The following is a 17,127-nucleotide window of genomic DNA, read 5'->3' on the forward strand; positions in this document are numbered from 1 at the left end:
CTATAACTTATAACTTAAATATAAAATGTTCTGTGACATACTGTAGTATGACTTTATGTCTTATTTAATGACTTTTGTATTAGATAATATACTATGGCTATGTTTAGGACCCTTTTTGACATTTTTTATAGCATACTATACTATAACTATTTTATGACGTACTTTATGATAGACTTTTTATGAGATACTATACAGTTACTTCGTGACATTATGTTATGACAAAAAAGGTTCATGACATATTTTGTGACACTGTATAATTGCTTTTTAAAAGTTGTATTTGTGACACTAAATTATGATTTTTTTATTTATTACATACTATGCCATTATTTACTGACATTTTAAATGACATACTATGCTATGACATTTTTTTGACATAATATACTATGACTTTTTTTTTTACTTACTATTCTATGCCTTTTTTAAAAACTCTTTTCAACATACTATACTATGGCGTTTTTCTACATACTCTTGTATGACTTTTTTGTACATACTATGCTATGGCTTTTTTATGAATTCTTTGACGCACTATACTTTAGATTTTATAGATATTTTTTGTCCTACTGTTTTACTACGAATTTCTTTCTTTTTTCAAAACTATGACTTTTTTTATCCTACCATACAATGAATTTTTTTGACATACAACTTTTTAATTACTTAATTCGGCATTCTACACTATGGATTTTTTATGACTTTTCGACATCCTATACTATGACTATATTCATAATAATATACTATGACTTTCTTTGACTTTTTTCAACATGCTATACTATGAATTTATTTTTTGACGTACTATACGATCACTTTTTCCTACCGTTTTTGACATACTATACCGTGCCTTTTTTGATATACTATAGTATGACTATTTTTCGATTTGTGTTACATACTATGCTGTGACATTTATCAACATATTATACTATGACGTTTTCCGACATACTTTGACTTTTATATGTATTTTTTGGTCATACTGTAATTTGACTTTTTTGACATCTTGTACTACGAATTGTGTTATGACTTTTTTCGACCTACCATGCAATTAATTTATTTTGACATACCATACTATGAATTTTTTTTTTTTTTGACATACTCTACTGTGACCTCTTCGGACATACTATACTATGACTTTTGGTCAATTATCAACATATTGTCACAAACTGTAGTTAGACCCAAATGCAGACACAGACGAGGAAGTAATAAAAGTGACAGGTTTATTTTGAGGGGATAATGGGTGGTGATATGGAGCAGCGGAGACCGAGGGTAAGATGGCGAGGGTGGGTGACTGGACGGAGAAAGGCAGGGCAGGCAGAGAGGGGTGAGAGCGTGGCAGGGAGTTGAATGCGCTGACGAGGCAGACAGGCTGGGGAACCGGAGAGGATGATCCACTGTGGGCACAGGAAGACAAGGTAAGTACAGGCAAGCAACAACACAAGGAATAAACTCAGAATTCAAGATTACTAAGCGGCCAAGAACGACTAACTACCCCTGTGATTGCAACAACGATCTGGTGATGAGTGAATGGAAAGCCGGGGTAGATATTCTTTTGAGTAAAAAGTCATAGTATAGCATGTTGAAAGAATTTGAAATAAGTAGTATAGTATGTCAAATAAGTCATAGTACAGTATGTTGAAAATATTCTTAGTATAGTATGACAAAAAAAGTTGTTATACTATGTATTTTTTCAACTTTTTAACATACTATACTATGACTTTTTTTCGACATACTATACTATGATTTTTTTTCAACTTTTTTCAGCATGCTTTACTTTGACTTTTTTGGCATACTATAATATACATTTTTGTTTCACATACTATACTATGACTTTTATTTACTGTTTTCAACATACTTTACTTTGACTTCTCTCGGCATACTATACTATGACTTTTATTTACTGTTTTCAACATACTTTACTTTGACTTCTCTTGACATACTATACTATGACTTTTTTCAATATACTATGACTTTTTTCAATATACTATGACTTTTTTCAATATACTATGACTTTTTTCAATATCACTTTTTCTTTTAAATTTTTTGACATACTGTACTATGACTTTTTTTTCCTTTTCTTGACACAATCTACTGTAACTCTTTCTACATACTATACTAAGTCTTTTTTCGACTTTTTAAAGATACTATTCGTGAATTTTTGGGACTTTTAACAACCTACCATACAATGAATTTATTTCGACATATCATACTATGAATTTTTGATGATTTGTTTTTACCTTACTACATAATTCCTTTTTTGGACATACTATGCTATGACTTTTTTTTTGTCAATTATTGACATATTGTCACAGACTGTAGTTAGAACCAAATGCAGACACAGACGAGGAAGTAATAACCTACCATACAATGACTTGTGACATAATATACTATGACTTTTTGTCAACATACTATACTTTCACTTTTTTTACATACTATACTATGACTTTTTTTCAACTTTTTTTGAGTAAGAAAGTCGATGTATACTTTTGGTAAAGTATGTTAAAAAAAGTCATAGAGTTACATTCACTTTTTACGCAACCTTTAGTATACTTTATCATAATTTTTTTTTATCATACACATACAGCGTGTTGTTGAACATAACCGGGTAGAACCCTGTGTAGACCCCTTGACATTATTCGTTTAATCCAAGAATAAAGTCAACATAGAGTACAGCTGTTGCCTGCTGCTGCTAATAAATTCAAGCACACTTTCTAATTATAGTCCTCCAGTAGATGTTGATTAATATGCATAACACATCGTTGGATCTAGGTCTCAATACATACTTTTACTAAAAGGAGTTTCTCATATTGCAAGAAGCAAAATGTTGAAAGTTGATGTGAACAAAAATACTTTCACAGCTCTGATAGTGGTGGTGGATAGATTTTATTTTTCATATTTCACTTTACCACTTCAGCATATCACAATAAAATATTTAATCACATGAATATTTCACACTGAAACACTATAGAATTCAGAATGCATTAAGCTATCCTGCCTTTGTTTTCTTGCCAAGAGAAATGTAACAATTTCTGCCAACCCCGCACTAGTTTCATCGCAATCTACTGGTCAAGCTGCCATTCAGTCTCAATTTCACCTGATCGGAGGCCACATCTCTGCAGAGCAGCTTGTGATGGGTCCGACTGACTGAGGGCAAACAGAAGCAGATAAACAACGCTCCAGGGTCCTTCATATTTTCTTCACTAAAGACCTTGTATCCCTGTATAAGGCAGATGGAGCATCATCACAGATCTATATCTATGTTATTCTGCATCTCTCCATACAAACATGCAGTCAGAGTGTATGTGTGTGCCTCCAGATGTGTGTGTGTGTATATATACTGTATATCTACACACACATAAACGTGTTTCTATAAATGTGTTACATAAATGTGTTTCCACTTGTACACATATATATCCAGGTGTGAGTGAGTACAGCTGTCTTTGCGTGCATCAATGTGTGTGTGTGTGTGTGTGTGAGAGACTGTGTGTGCATGTGCAGAAGAAGACAATTCTTGACACAGAGAGTTTCTACTAACTAAGCTGAGCCAGCAGTTGCCATGGTGAAAATAGATCATACATCCTCACATGACCCAAAAAGCCCACCAATCCCAGGAGAGGAATGAAAGCCACTAATCAGCGAGGCAGGACGTTGTCTGTGCCCGCGTCGAACACAGTGTATTTCAACACACACCTCTTTCTGTCTGTCTCTAGAAGGCAGGAGCCACAGGTCTCTGCTGTGTGAGTTTCTGGGGGTCCAGGGTTTCAGTGAAAGGGGGCGCTTGATAGGGGTTGGTGGTTACTATGGTAGCTCCGTTTGCGATGGGGTACGGTGTAGCTCTAGCACTGCCGAGGGGAGGATCCAGGTGTTGCCATGTGAACAAGTTCGTGTTGCTGCCAGTTAGGAAGCGCCGCAGTGCACTCAGCGTCAGTACAACCTGTTAGTAACACACACACACACACACACACACACACACACACACACACACACACACACAAACAAACACGCATTAGCAGAGGCTGTTACTTACAAACTGACTTGCATTAGAGCCACTGTTACAGCACTTATTCTCAGCAAGACGAAGAGTCTAAAGCCATGCTAGCAGCTTGTTGGGCACAGCGGTTCTTTGAGCTAAATGCTAACATCAGTATGCTAACATGCTCTCAATGACAATGCCAACATGTTGTTACGAGATTATAATGTTTACCAGGTTCACCATCTTAGTTTAGTGTGTTAGCATGTTAGCATTCGTCAAATAGCCTTAAACACAAAGTTGGAGCTAATGATAATGTAATTACATTTGGAGGTATTTGGTCATAAACCAAAGTATTGGATGAATGGAAACTTTGATCTGATTATGGCCCTCGATGAAAAGTCAGGGCATCACCAAAATCAGTGGGATTCATCCTACAGAGACTATGAATTTCTGAACAAAATTTGATGGCAATCCATCCAATAGCTGTTGAGATATATTTGTCTGCCATCACAGAAATCAAAACATATACAACCCATGATCCAGGGATTCCCAAAACATACATTTTTAGGAACCTTTTGAGGATTTGGTTCTGGGTCCACTGTATACAGCATTTACAAACTTGAAGTGTGGAAATACAAAAAAGCTGGTCAGTAACCAAAAATTTAATCCAGCGTATCGAATCACTTAAGGATCAGTTGGGTCTTGTGAAGAACATTGCAAAAACGTTAACTTTTCTTTAATCTTAGTTTAATCCTTCTAACCTTTTTCCCTGCACTGTTTAACTGTTTGTGTGTTGCAATCCACATTTCTGCCGGACTCAAAGAAATCGAATGGTGCACCCTTTCATTGTTAATCTCTGACTCCAGCTGTTTATGAAAAGCGTTCTCCATTGTTGGTCTTTTTAATAGCACGATTGTCCGATTCAATATAAGGTTCAATGGTGGTTAATGTTATTGTGTTTGTTGTCCTTGTTGTGATGTAAGAACACACCTGCAACTTCTGAGAGTTCCTAGAACTGGAGCATTTATTATAATCTCCTGAGCAGTGCCTGAATTGAGTTCCAGGAACTCGTCCCCAAAGGGAACAAAACAGTAGACACAAAAGCAGATACCATGATGATGTGGAAAAGGGCTATTATCTTGGAAATGTGCACAGATTGGTTGAAAGTGCTGTCACTCTGAAGATTGAAGATTGGAACAGAAGGTCACTTGTTATTCAAAGAGAAGTTTACAGATTTAGTATTATACGTTCATAAAGTTGGAGGACAGAGGACAGAGAAGAGATCAGGGTAGCAAAGGCCTTGACTTTTGGTCCTTAGTGTGTTAAAATGCTAGGTTCTCTGTTTCCCATAATGCAGCTTGAGAGCATCCATGCTTGGTAAATTGCCCTCTTTAAAACTCCATGCCCCCAGTTACTAAGGCAGATTTTTTGCTAAATGTTAGCAGATGAAACAACCCTAATGCAACACTCAGGTAATTTCATCAGTGGTTAGGAAGCCAGAACACATTGGAAGCGAGAGTTTAAGGATGGAGGATGTTGTATGCTGTACAGATTGTAAAGTGTGATATAGGGCTGTATAAATACCATGACTTAACCGAACGTTATTCAACAGTTTTCACATGCTAAGTTGAACTTTTCATGACTAGTAAACCAGCTTCAATGTGTAAAATCAGAAGGCTTCCGCTTAGAGTCCAGAGCCACAGTCACAAGAGCATTGATTAGGCTCCTTGTCACATGCTATAAATCCTCTATGAAGAATGTTGGAACCAATTACCACAGAACCATTGGAAATAAATGACGTAGCAAGCTGAAAAGGATGTCTTTTGCTACATACTGTACCTCTTTGACACAATTACAGCTTAACCTCTTTATGCCCTCTGACAGTGAGATAAATGGCTGCTTTTAGTTTGGTGATGAAATTGTTTTAGCAAGGCCCCAGTTGTCAATGGATAATAAATCTGCCGGTCTCTGTCCGTCCTCTGGCATTGCAAATGTTTTTATTTCAGTTTCGCTGAGAGCAGCTTCTTTTCAAGAACACTCTGTTCACATCCCCACATGTACATTCACACCTCGAAACTTCCCAGTGGAGCCTCAGTCTGAACTGTTGGCTGCTGAGCAGCTTAACTGATCAGTTGGTGGTTAAGATCCCTGCTCAAGGGCACCTTAATGGTTGCAAAAAAGGACTTGCAAGCACTGCTCTTTCACTTTCCCCACCGACATTTATCCTGCTTGTCAGTGGATCAAACTCAAAAAACTCTAACTTTTGGGCCACCAAGCCCAACAAATCCACGAGATGTGATTGTTTTTACTTCCATTTTTCTAAAAGTCTGTAGTCTAAATTAGTGATTCGAAACAAACTGTAATTTAAAACTAACAATAAGTTTCTCTTTAACACATAAGAACAGTGGATCACAGCATTGAGCATCGCTATGATTAATATTGGAAAACCCCTACTCTGAATCCGCCAATTCTACTACTTAACTAGTATCCATAAGGGAAACCTGAACCTACATAATCTTCCTCAATATACAAGTGTGTGTGTGTGTGTGTGTGTGTGTGTGTGTGTGTGTGTGTGTGGTTAGACTAGAGCGAGGGTGGGAAGGCTCTTTGGTAAGAGGCTTTGCTTGTCCTCCATGAAGGAAATGTTCTTAAATCTGTTCATTGCCAGCATACACTGATAACCCTGAAATACACACACATACAAACAAACAAGATGATGATAGTAATGATGATGATAATGATGATGATGATGAACACACACACATGAATGTACACACAAACAGAGGATAGGTTTTAGACAAACAGGTATAAGCATACGCACCCAGGTCAGGATGGAGAAGAAGCAGAAAGCGATGGTGGCTCTGGCAGCGTCTGCGCCCTGGGCCAACGGCAGCTCGTCTGGTGAGGTAGCCTGCCACTGATTGGCCAGAAAACAGAAGCCAACGAACCACAGGAAGCTTGCAAGACCTAGAGGCGGGACACAGAGGGGTCCGAAAAAAAGGTAATGTGCAGCACCTTTTAAATCTCTTAAAACAAACGTTCTTCTATCAGAAAGCTTATACTGATTTTATTTTATTATTGCTATCGTCAGTACGCTCACAATGACAATGCTAAGATTGTCACACACTCAAAATTGTACTGAAGTACAGTAAGTGAGTAAATGCACTTAGTTATTTTCCACCAGTGTATCTGTCTGTATATTATGTACCAGAAAAGCCGAGGTCCAGCATTACAGCCCGTCTTCTGTCCTTGACGCTGCTGATGGAGGGGAAGTAAACGTCCAGGATCAGGAAAAAGATGCTGCCCAGAAAACAGGCCACGCCCACGGTAACACCATAGTTACAGGCGTCAGCGTTGTTGTTAAAGACGCATAGCAAACGCTCGCTGCCGATGTTGATGTAGCCCTCGTTCACGATGCAGCTGAACACCACCATGGAGAAAACCTGCAGGGGAAGACAAGACAAGTGAGCTGTTTTATTATTGTAACAGGTAGAAGAGAATGAACTCACACTGGTGTTTGAATGCCTTTCATTCCTCATACATACCACACACAGACACACCAGTACAAACACAGCTAATGTTCAAGTGTGTGTGCTGTGGATAGTGGTTGTTGTAAAATAGTCATCCAGTTTTTCAAGACTTCTTAAAGGGTCAGTGCACCCAAATTACAACACATTCTCCACTTGTTCTTACGGGTAGAGGCATGCAGACAGTTTCAGTTTTATTTGCAAACATTTTGAGATATCCTTGAGTAACATTGTTTCTGTGAAGCCTCACTACATTTTCAGTTTTTCAAATGTACAATAACAAAAAGAGGGCCTCAATGCTGAATGCCCTACGTTCAAGTTAGTCTAGTTGTAATTTGATAAAATGCTGATTCATTTAAGAACTATGAAGACATCACATTGGGCTTTTTGGAAATTGCTGATGGACATTTTCCACTATTTTTGTGTGGACTGATTGAGAACATAATTGGAATATTAATTGACAATGTACACAACTGTTAGTTTTAGCCCTACTTGCCATTTCGGAAACAAAAAGCGAAACATATTAACAAATACATTTGCAGAGATGAAATTATCACAATAATATTTGCCAAACAGTGAACTTTGGGTCTTTGAGCGGTTGCCCACTTGAGCAGTCGTCATTTACCTCAGTTGTATTTGGTTGATTACAGAAGTATCAGTGTCGGATGTCTCAAAGTCTCATTAAATGAAACATTGAATTGATTGAAAATAATCTATTTTATAAAACACTTTTCTTTTAGCACATTTTACAAACAATTAATCATTGAGAAAATCCTTGGCATTATTAATTGATCATGAAAACAATGGCTCTTCACAGCCCTTATCGCTACAGCAATTCATTTTAATGTCTTTTAATTATTTATTGTACTGATCTGATGCAAGTTGTTTTTTTCTTTTGCTTCGTCTTGACTTGGGTTTGCTTTTACTGATTTATTTTACTTTGTTTCATTTAAGCAGTGGCACAATGGTAATGACAAATCATGTTGAACTGAATTAAATTATGAGAAACAGAGACAGAAAGAAAGAGACGGCTTATTATGTGCTTCTAACTTGCTATGCTTCCTTTAAAACCAAATTGTTCCTTCAATGCTGTATGGTGACTCACAGCTGCACAGCATCGCACCAGAGAGACAGATAGAGAGGTGTTACATTCTGGTTAGGGGGCATTAACATCCACAGCGCTATCTAGACACAAAGAGGCTCCAGATAAATATATGGTAATCAGACGCTGGTCCTCGAGCTCCAGCCAGAAGCTGCATTTCTGAAATAATTTATATGTATTAGACCGAGCTGCACAACAGATATCTAATTCAAAGATATTGAGCCTTTTATAAAACATACATTTTTTTTTAGGAATCCCGACAAAAAAAGACACAAAGGCAAAGCGCGAGAGACACAAACAATGTGAATGGGAGAGAGACAGATGGGGGGGGGGGGGGGGGGGGGGGCAGGTAGGCCTGTCCATTGATGTCAACCCACACGTTGCAGAGGAGGCTTACTCACCCACGACATCAGTCTGAGGATGGTCCGGGGATGCGTGAAGAAGGCGACCGGATCGAAGGGGACGCTGCCGGCCTTCCTGGCGCCGTACGCTCCCGCTGGCTCCATCCTTCCGGCAATGTGCAGCCTGACGCCCGCCGAGAGAACGAGAGGAGACGGTCAGAGAGCTGCGCGGAGCGGCGGCGTCCTCCTCCAGCCTCCGTGTGAAGTCACACCGCGTCACTGGGAGCGGATCAGAGCTGCACCGCAGAATTTCAAATGTCAATTAACATTATGCTATTATGACGAGTTCTGCCTTTTTTTTTTAGATGTTAGGCGGATGAAGAGAAATATTTGGTTTTGTCCAAAAATAATGTATTAAACAAACCTATAATTTCCCTTATCAGGCTTTTGTTATAGTTTAGTGCTGAGCGATATTTTTTGATAGATGATGATACAACCATTGTTGACAAACTAACGTTTTTAACCAACAGATGTTAAGCAAAATTGTGATTAAAATAGACTCAAGTTTTTATTTTTAAACATGCAAAGAGTGTTGACCAATGGCATATCAGCAGGGCTGTAACCAGGTGATAAGCCAAAACCCCAACCCCAAAGACTCTCTTCTCTTTTTTTTACATATTATATATTCAGTTAACTGTTGAATTAAAAAAAATGTCTTTAAATTTCCACTACATGAACATTTAAATACCGTTTCAAAGCAAAGCCACACTGCAAGGAACAATTCACTCCGGTGGGAAAATAGGGAGTATTTTTATTTCATTATTTCAGGGCCTGAAAGTTATCAAATTCAAATATATAATATCTAAAATTGCTGGCTACAAGGACACCACTAGTTAGAAGGATCAGTGTTGGTTTTGGTCTATAGGATTTGGTAACTAAACCAAAAATATAGATTAACCTTTAGATTAACAATTTACTGCTTTTATGTGTTTCGTGTATTAGATGTTTTTAGTGTGTTGTTTTATATGATCATTTTAAACTTAAGTTTAGTGTCTTTGAGAATTATGAAAAGAACTATAAATATATTTTTTTATTATTATTATCAAACATTTTGATAATAGTCCTTTTTTTAGGACATTTTACAGAACACATTTGTCAGCACTCCCTAGTGGACAAACAGGGAATACTGTATCTAAAGCAGGGGTCTTCAACGTTGTTCAGGCCAAGGACCCCCAAACTGATGGAGAGATGGAGCAGGGACCCCCTACTATATACAGTATACTGTATAAAATTGTGTTTTATATTAAACTGGGCCTAGTGCCATGTATAAACATACCTTGTATGATAATCATGCATACAAGCTATTCAAATTGACGTTTTATTTTAAACATAAATGTGGAAACGAAAATGAGTGATGGCCTATTAGTGCCACTGCCATGCATAAACATAGCTGTTATCTTGCATACAATACTGAACTATTAAAATAATGGACAGATTCATGTTTTGAAAAAAAAATAAAAAATTGTCTAATCAACCAAAAATTTCGCGGACCCCATGCAGTACCTCCGTGGACCCCCTAGGGGTCGCGGACCCCCTGTTGAAGACCTCTGGTCTAAAGTACATCAAACGCATCGTTGCCATTTCTGTGCTGCAAATTTTTGTTACTTATCGGCCAACATATTAGCAAATACGGTATATATCTGAAGATAAAATCGGTCGAGCTCTATATTTTTTATTATTAGTCTACAGTTCTGTCAAGAACCTTTTTACTTGAATTAATAAAAAGTCTTGTAACCATCTGAGTTTTTAACCAAAGACATTTTATTGGATTTGATTGGACAGTTAATAACAGCTTGGTTGAGTAGATAAAACCAGATCTGTGTTTAGAGAGTACTGACTAAAAGGTATGACACACACACACTCACACACACACACACACACAGTACTCTCTTTGTTTCTGCATCAAAGCTCGTCTTTAGTTTTGTTGGCTTTTTTTGCCTCTTCAGCTTTTACAGCCTCGATGTACTTCCTCCTGTCTTCGTCCTCCTGGAGACACCAAAGAAAGACGTTTATTTTTAACATAGAGATTTAAAAAAAAGGCAGCTCGCAAACACACACACACAATCACACACACACACACACACACACACACACACACACACACACACATGCACACACACACACACACACACACACACACACACACACACACACACACACACACACACACACACACACACAATCACACAAACTTTAAAACACTGCAGTGATGTTGATGTTTGTGGGGCTATAATTTACCGTAACTCTGTATTTTTTGGCTTTCTCCATCTCTTTATCTACAAACTTCACCAGGTCCTTCACCTTCTTCTTACCAGTATAAACCACCACCTGACAGGAACACAGATATCACATACTGCCCATTATTACCTCCATATATGCCAAGTATACATATATATATATATATATATATATATATATATATATATATATATATATATATATTATATGTGTTACCCCACAGAGTGTAACACATATAATCCTTCATTTTCAGCAGTCATTTGACAATAACAATTAGGTTATTTTATGCATAAGACTCATGGGATATATTACAAAACAAACAAGATAATCATGGATATGCTCCTTACTCTTTCAGCATATAGAGCAGGGAAGAGGCAGAGTGATGGGTAGCCGCCCTGCATTGACATGTTGATGTCATTGGCTGAGGCATCGATGCGAGCGACGACCACGTCCTCTCGCTCCTTCAAGGCCTCGGCCAACTCCTCCCACAGTGGGAACAGAGCACGGGACTCCGCACTGTAGGGAAGATCTGAAATACACAGTAAGTAGTAAGAGATTTATGATTCATGATTTGAAGTGTCAATCGACACAAGTTGCAACATAAAAAGTGGGAAGCTAAGAAAGCACAAAGAAAAGTTTATGATCTCAGTCGCTAGTTTCAAGTCTTTTTCAATACAGCAGGCAAGTGATAAAAGGTAGTGTGCCAGGAAGCATGCATTTGTTGATTTGAAGGTGTAATAACATTTCGGGGCAAATTTAGTTGGTTGCATATTTAAACCTGCATTAATTTATCTTTAAAGCCACTTGGGGAAAACAAAACAAGCTAAAATCACAATAATCAGTGTTGATGAACAGTAAAGTGTCTGGAAAATCAAGATAATGAGCTGAAAGATGTTAAAATGCTCTCTGGAGTTGAGAGGAACTTAGATTACTATAACTTTAAAGCTGGAGTGAGGAACTATACTCTCCCCCTCCAATTACACAAAGCTGTGGATGCGTGCTTATGACGAATGCCTGCAGCTGAACTCGCCATGTGATTTGTGTTTGTCCCCGCCATTGATCGTTTTTTATTTTTTTTAATACTTTAATCCATAATACAAATGCCGAGTTTCTTTTTATAATCTGTAGCACCCAGACACTTTTCCTGAACACTTTTTGGGATTTTCCACCTTAGCTTCCACCATACTTCTAGCTGCTGCACCATTACTATTGTCTCTTCCCCCTTCCTGCCCTCCCCATACTTCTAGCTGCTGCACCATTACTATTGTCTCTTCCCCCTTCCTGCCCTCACCATACTTCTAGCTGCTGCACCATTACTATTGTCTCTTCCGCCTTCCTGCCCTCACCATACTTCTAGCTGCTGCACCATTACTATTGTCTCTTCCTCCTTCCTGCCCTCTGGCTGAGGTAAAACCCCAAAATTCCGAAACATCAAAGCTAACTGGGTAGCTTTGAAATAAAAAGTGCATTTACATACAGAAGAGGACAAAAACAGTCTTGTTGGGGTTGAAGCCGACTTTCTCCAGAGTCATTCCCACCAGCTCCTTCACCGGCTGTTTGTCCCATCCTTCAGGTATCGGCTCACTCTGCATCTTAGGCTGTTACATTAACACAAACAGGTTATTCATATCAGGCTGTTTCAAGCTGTTTCTCCAGTTCCTGTTATATGTGTCGCACACTGAATGAGAGCGTTACCTTAGCCTTGCCCTCTAGGTAGGACTGGCAGAATGTTTGTATGGTCTGTACATCCAGAGTGTCAGAGGGCAGGTGATAGGTCACATGGTCCGTCAGGTTGACCAGTCGGATCAGAGGAGCCTCGAAGTCCCGAACCCGGAAGTACTCCATCAGCCTGCCGTTACGAGGCTCATCCACATCCACCCACACAAACAAAATCTGAATACAAATACACATGCAAAGGTGAAGTACTCCATCGGCTTATTGTAATACGTGTCTCAGTGCTGCTGTAAGAAATAATTTGTTTGGTTTCTACCTTCAACCTGAACGCTTCTGCAGCACCATTGAAGGCAGTGTGGATCTCTTTAAAGGCAGCAGAGCTTTTGTTGACAAACAGCAGGGCGTGGTTTAACACAGGGGATGTTAATATCTGAGTGGCTGTCTGCAAGAGAGAGAATAACATAAATACATCTCCATTAACAAGAGGATGTGATTTTAGCAAACACAAACTGTCAAATTAAATATCAGCTGCGTTGATACATGCTGTCTTGCTTTGGGGAATTCAACTTTTTTTGTGGTTTTTCATAACAAGATGAATGAAGACAAAGCCACGCTATTTTATTTATGTCTACACCATAGTTCTACAGCAGTTTACATCTAGTTAGTTACACTGCTTGAATTCATGTTTAGTTGTTTTTACAGTGGATTGCAATGGGAAAAAAAACAAATCAAAGTTTTAAAACATAAAAAAGGCCAACAGAGACCTCTTTAAGTTTCTTTAAGTGTGATCTAAACACACAAAAGATTGCTGAAATATCCCAAAAGTTACCCCGCATCTATAATATGCACATTTGGCTGTTTACAATGATCCATCACAATTACATCCACCCTTCAGTCCAACAGGGAGTGAGCCTTTCATTCTGGAAACAAAGATGTCATACTACATTACTTACTTAACACTACTTATGTAATAGAAATATTTTTTAATATGAATACAAAATGAGGTATTGGACCTTCACACAAACTAACAACGACTATAGAAATGATTTAATGTATTAAAAAGGTGAAGCAACCGATTGAATTAGAGTTTGAATGCAAAAAAAACAAACTCAGAGAACATTTCCAGATTTGGAAGTAGAGCAGTTATACAGTATGTGTGTGAAAATGTACCATGCATCTAATACTCTACCTGTCCCGTGTACTCAGTGACTGGGTCCATCTGGTAGACAGTGATAAAAATTATCAGCATCTCTTTGGATGTCTGAGGCGTCATTTTGTAAGCCTGGATGAGCTTAGACTGCAGCAGACACAGACACAGACACACACACACACACAGACACACACACACACACACACACACACACACACACACACACACACACACACACACACACACACACACACACACACACACACAAACAAACACAGGTAAGAGGGCAATGAATGAATTAATATATTCTACTAGCTTTATGTGATGGTTCAATTATTTAAATCCAATCCCTTGCATCCAAAATGCAAAGGATTGAGTCAGCACTAAGAAAACACAGACACACACAAATACAGCCATCTGTCGGAGGCTTATGTTGTATTTAAAGTACCTTTTTCAACAGCAGCACAACGTCATGTGTGAGACCATATTTGGTGATAAGTTCATCGTTCTGTGTCACAGCAAAGTTGACATCAGGAAGCTCGACGGCGGCATTGTAAAACACCTGGACGTACTCGTGATTCAGCTCCTACACACACACACACACACACACACACACACACACACACACACACACACACGTAAAAGAAAAATGCAAATTGTTATTCAGATAATTGACTGAACACAAGTGAGAAGCTGTAAAATTAAACAGATGGTTTCACCTTAAAGAAGCCAACCACCATCAGCTCCTCTGAGGCCTCTGATTGGCTAAGATCAGCGATGAGGTCCGCAGCAGACCCCGCTCTCCTTCTCAGCCAGGTTAAGATGGACGCCGTGCTCTGAGGAACTTCATCACAATCCAGGAAAACCAATCATTTTCATCCTTGATATTGAAGAAATAATTTATTGATATTTTGGAAAATTTGCACATTTGCTTTCTTGCTGAGAGTTAGACGACAATAATTATTTCCCTCTCATGTCCGTGTGTTAACTATTGAGCTAAATCCAATATTAGCATAGCTTAGCATAAAGACTGGAAACAGGGGGAAACAGCTAGCATGGCTCTCTCCAAAGAAGAATACGAAGCTTACCGGTTTACATGTTATATTTCATCACGTTTAATCTGCACACGTGAATTTTACGTGCTGTAACTATTTTTTGGCAACTTGTAGCTGCGACTTCCTGGAGTCTCTGTTGGTTGTCTCACCTGACAAGACACTAGGATTAAACAAACGAGAAATTAAATGTTAATTGTTGAGAGAGTCAGGCTAGATGATTCCCGCTTGCCTTTATGCTAAGCTAAGCTAATCCTCTCCCAGTTCTGGTCGACTTACTACAGTTTTCTCCTCTGACTCTTAGCGAGTGTCAATGGCGGCGGGAGGGAGGGGCTAGCAGGGCCTTAAGCCCCCCCTTCTAGAGTGCTATACGTTTTGAGTAGTTAGACGTACCAGGACAGGTCACAGGGTTGTGTTTATCTCCAGAAAGGTACAGCCTGATCGTGGCGAGGCCGGTCACATTGAGTTCTTTCGCCAGGTCTTTCTCTTTTGCCACATCAACCACGGCCAGTCTGACCTCTGACCCCTGAAGCTCTGCAGCAGCGCCTTCGAACGCGGCTGAGATGCGATGGCCTTCTCCAGACAGAGGAGCATCTACACACAGAAAGACACACAGTAAGTACATTCATCCCAGTACTACTTTACTTACGTACTGAGCTTTTTACGTCACTGCATTATTTTGATAACTTTAGTTGCTTTCCAGATTCAGATATATTAATATGTAATAATACAAACTCAACACACAAGCGAAATTCACAAGCTAAAATTAAAACTACTAAATTAGTACTTTAAGTATATTTTAATGTTAATACTTTTGTAGCTTAGTCAAATTTGAAATGCATGATTTTTTACTTTTACTTAAATTACATTTTGGAGTTCTTCTTTGACATCTGACAATAAAAAGAATAAGTAAATAAGGATATGGTAAATTTGCTGCAATCCATAAGACACTTTTCAAACCATTAAGTAGCTCTTATGGTGTCATTGCTCACAGTCAACATATAAACGTGTAGGTCAAGAGCAAGCTGTGTGTGTCTTTGTGTGAAACTTACAGAAGTGCACCAGCAGCTGCTTATGTTTTCTCAGTGCCCTGTTGAAATTTCCTTTCTTCAGCTGTAAAACTTCATCCTCCTCCGGGGACAATTTGTCTGCTTGTCGCTTGGATTGTTTGTCAGCGGCGACATACGCACAGAGACAGAAGGCCGTCACCCCCAGCAGCAACAGCGTCTTCATGACTGTTCACCTACAGACTGATAAACTGGACACTCGAGCAATCTTGACACAAAGGTATGGTGGGAGTGGTGAAATGAAGGGCTGATATGCGTGTGTGTGCAAGTGTGTGTGTGTGTGTGTGTGTGTGTGTGTATCAGTGCTGAGGTGGTAGTTGTGAATGCTTTTGTTATCAGCCGACTAGACCCACCAGTCTGTAGCTGATTAACTTCCCTATCTGAGCCCTGCTGTATCTCTGCTATTGGCTGCCGTTCATATCAAGTATATCACTAATATCTAAATACCCTTTGCCTAACACCGTTAGCCTCACCAAGGTCAAAATGGAAGCATGCACTCACCAAACACATGCTCAAGCAAATGAAAAATTCCACAGATGTTACAAAAATAAAACACCTTGACAGCATCATCAAAGTAACCAAGACCATATTTATTTCCCTATCAACATGATAGAATGATAAATAATAACATAACAACATTTTGATTAAAAAAAGAAAGAAAAAGAATCAAACTTGGCAGGGATACTGAGTGTCACACATTACTACAACAACGACAGGGGAAGCAGGTGCTTTAATCAGTCATTGCATTGGAGTGCTTAGACTCAGCAGCACAGGCACCACAGATATCCTTCAAACACAACCCGGTCTTCACGTCAGGTCGATTTCACAGCATATATGAAGGGTTGCCCTCCAGCGAATATCAATCACACTGCTTTTGTGTTTATTCATTTTAAGAATGGCCTTTATTATATCAAGTCTATATCATTAAAGGAATAGTTTACAAGTTTAGGAAATACAT

The 17,127-nt window shown here is 38.8% G+C and overlaps 2 protein-coding genes across 3 annotated transcripts; both read right to left on the minus strand.

Moving 5' to 3' along the window:
* Window positions 1–1,209: 1,209 nt before the first annotated feature.
* LOC137885454 (synaptogyrin-3-like) lies at window positions 1,210–9,173 on the minus strand. Of its 2 annotated transcripts, XM_068727742.1 has the most exons (5): window positions 8,989–9,173; window positions 7,167–7,401; window positions 6,780–6,925; window positions 3,676–3,919; window positions 1,210–1,379 (listed from the first exon to the last, which is right to left on the minus strand). In XM_068727742.1, exons 1-4 carry the CDS (start codon window positions 9,091–9,093, stop codon window positions 3,692–3,694), a joined length of 714 nt encoding a protein of 237 aa, XP_068583843.1. In that variant the 5' UTR covers window positions 9,094–9,173; the 3' UTR covers window positions 1,210–1,379; window positions 3,676–3,691. The 2 variants fall into 2 exon arrangements, with proteins under 2 accessions (XP_068583843.1, XP_068583842.1); XM_068727741.1 differs by lacking the exon at window positions 1,210–1,379 and having other exon boundaries at window positions 2,882–3,919.
* Window positions 9,174–10,727: 1,554 nt separating this feature from the next.
* zgc:136472 (uncharacterized protein LOC678514 homolog) lies at window positions 10,728–16,421 on the minus strand. The gene is made up of 11 exons (XM_068727067.1): window positions 16,155–16,421; window positions 15,496–15,696; window positions 14,770–14,894; window positions 14,499–14,636; window positions 14,090–14,197; window positions 13,217–13,342; window positions 12,922–13,119; window positions 12,704–12,824; window positions 11,574–11,755; window positions 11,227–11,316; window positions 10,728–10,974 (listed from the first exon to the last, which is right to left on the minus strand). Exons 1-11 carry the CDS (start codon window positions 16,333–16,335, stop codon window positions 10,891–10,893), a joined length of 1,554 nt encoding a protein of 517 aa, XP_068583168.1. The 5' UTR covers window positions 16,336–16,421; the 3' UTR covers window positions 10,728–10,890.
* Window positions 16,422–17,127: the final 706 nt, after the last annotated feature.

The sequence above is a fragment of the Cebidichthys violaceus genome, unplaced genomic scaffold (genome assembly GCF_023349555.1).
Source record: "Cebidichthys violaceus isolate CVI_PGR_0920_01 unplaced genomic scaffold, fCebVio1.0.p SCAF_4, whole genome shotgun sequence".
Classification (NCBI taxonomy): Eukaryota; Metazoa; Chordata; class Actinopteri; order Perciformes; family Stichaeidae; genus Cebidichthys; species Cebidichthys violaceus.

Coding starts and splice junctions, on each gene's coding strand:
- LOC137885454 (XM_068727742.1), bottom strand. CDS start 9,093: ATGGAGCCAGCGGGAGCGTACGGCGCCAGGAAGGCCGGCAGCGTCCCC. Junction 7,402..8,988: donor TCCTCAGACTGATGTCGTGG/GTGAGTAAGCCT, acceptor CTTCCCCTGCAG/GTTTTCTCCATGGTGGTGTT. Junction 3,920..6,779: donor TCTTCTCCATCCTGACCTGG/GTGCGTATGCTT, acceptor TGTTACTAACAG/GTTGTACTGACGCTGAGTGC.
- zgc:136472 (XM_068727067.1), bottom strand. CDS start 16,335: ATGAAGACGCTGTTGCTGCTGGGGGTGACGGCCTTCTGTCTCTGTGCG. Junction 14,895..15,495: donor CAACCCTGTGACCTGTCCTG/GTACGTCTAACT, acceptor ATTGTGATGAAG/TTCCTCAGAGCACGGCGTCC. Junction 11,756..12,703: donor GACTGTTTTTGTCCTCTTCT/GTATGTAAATGC, acceptor TGTGTATTTCAG/ATCTTCCCTACAGTGCGGAG.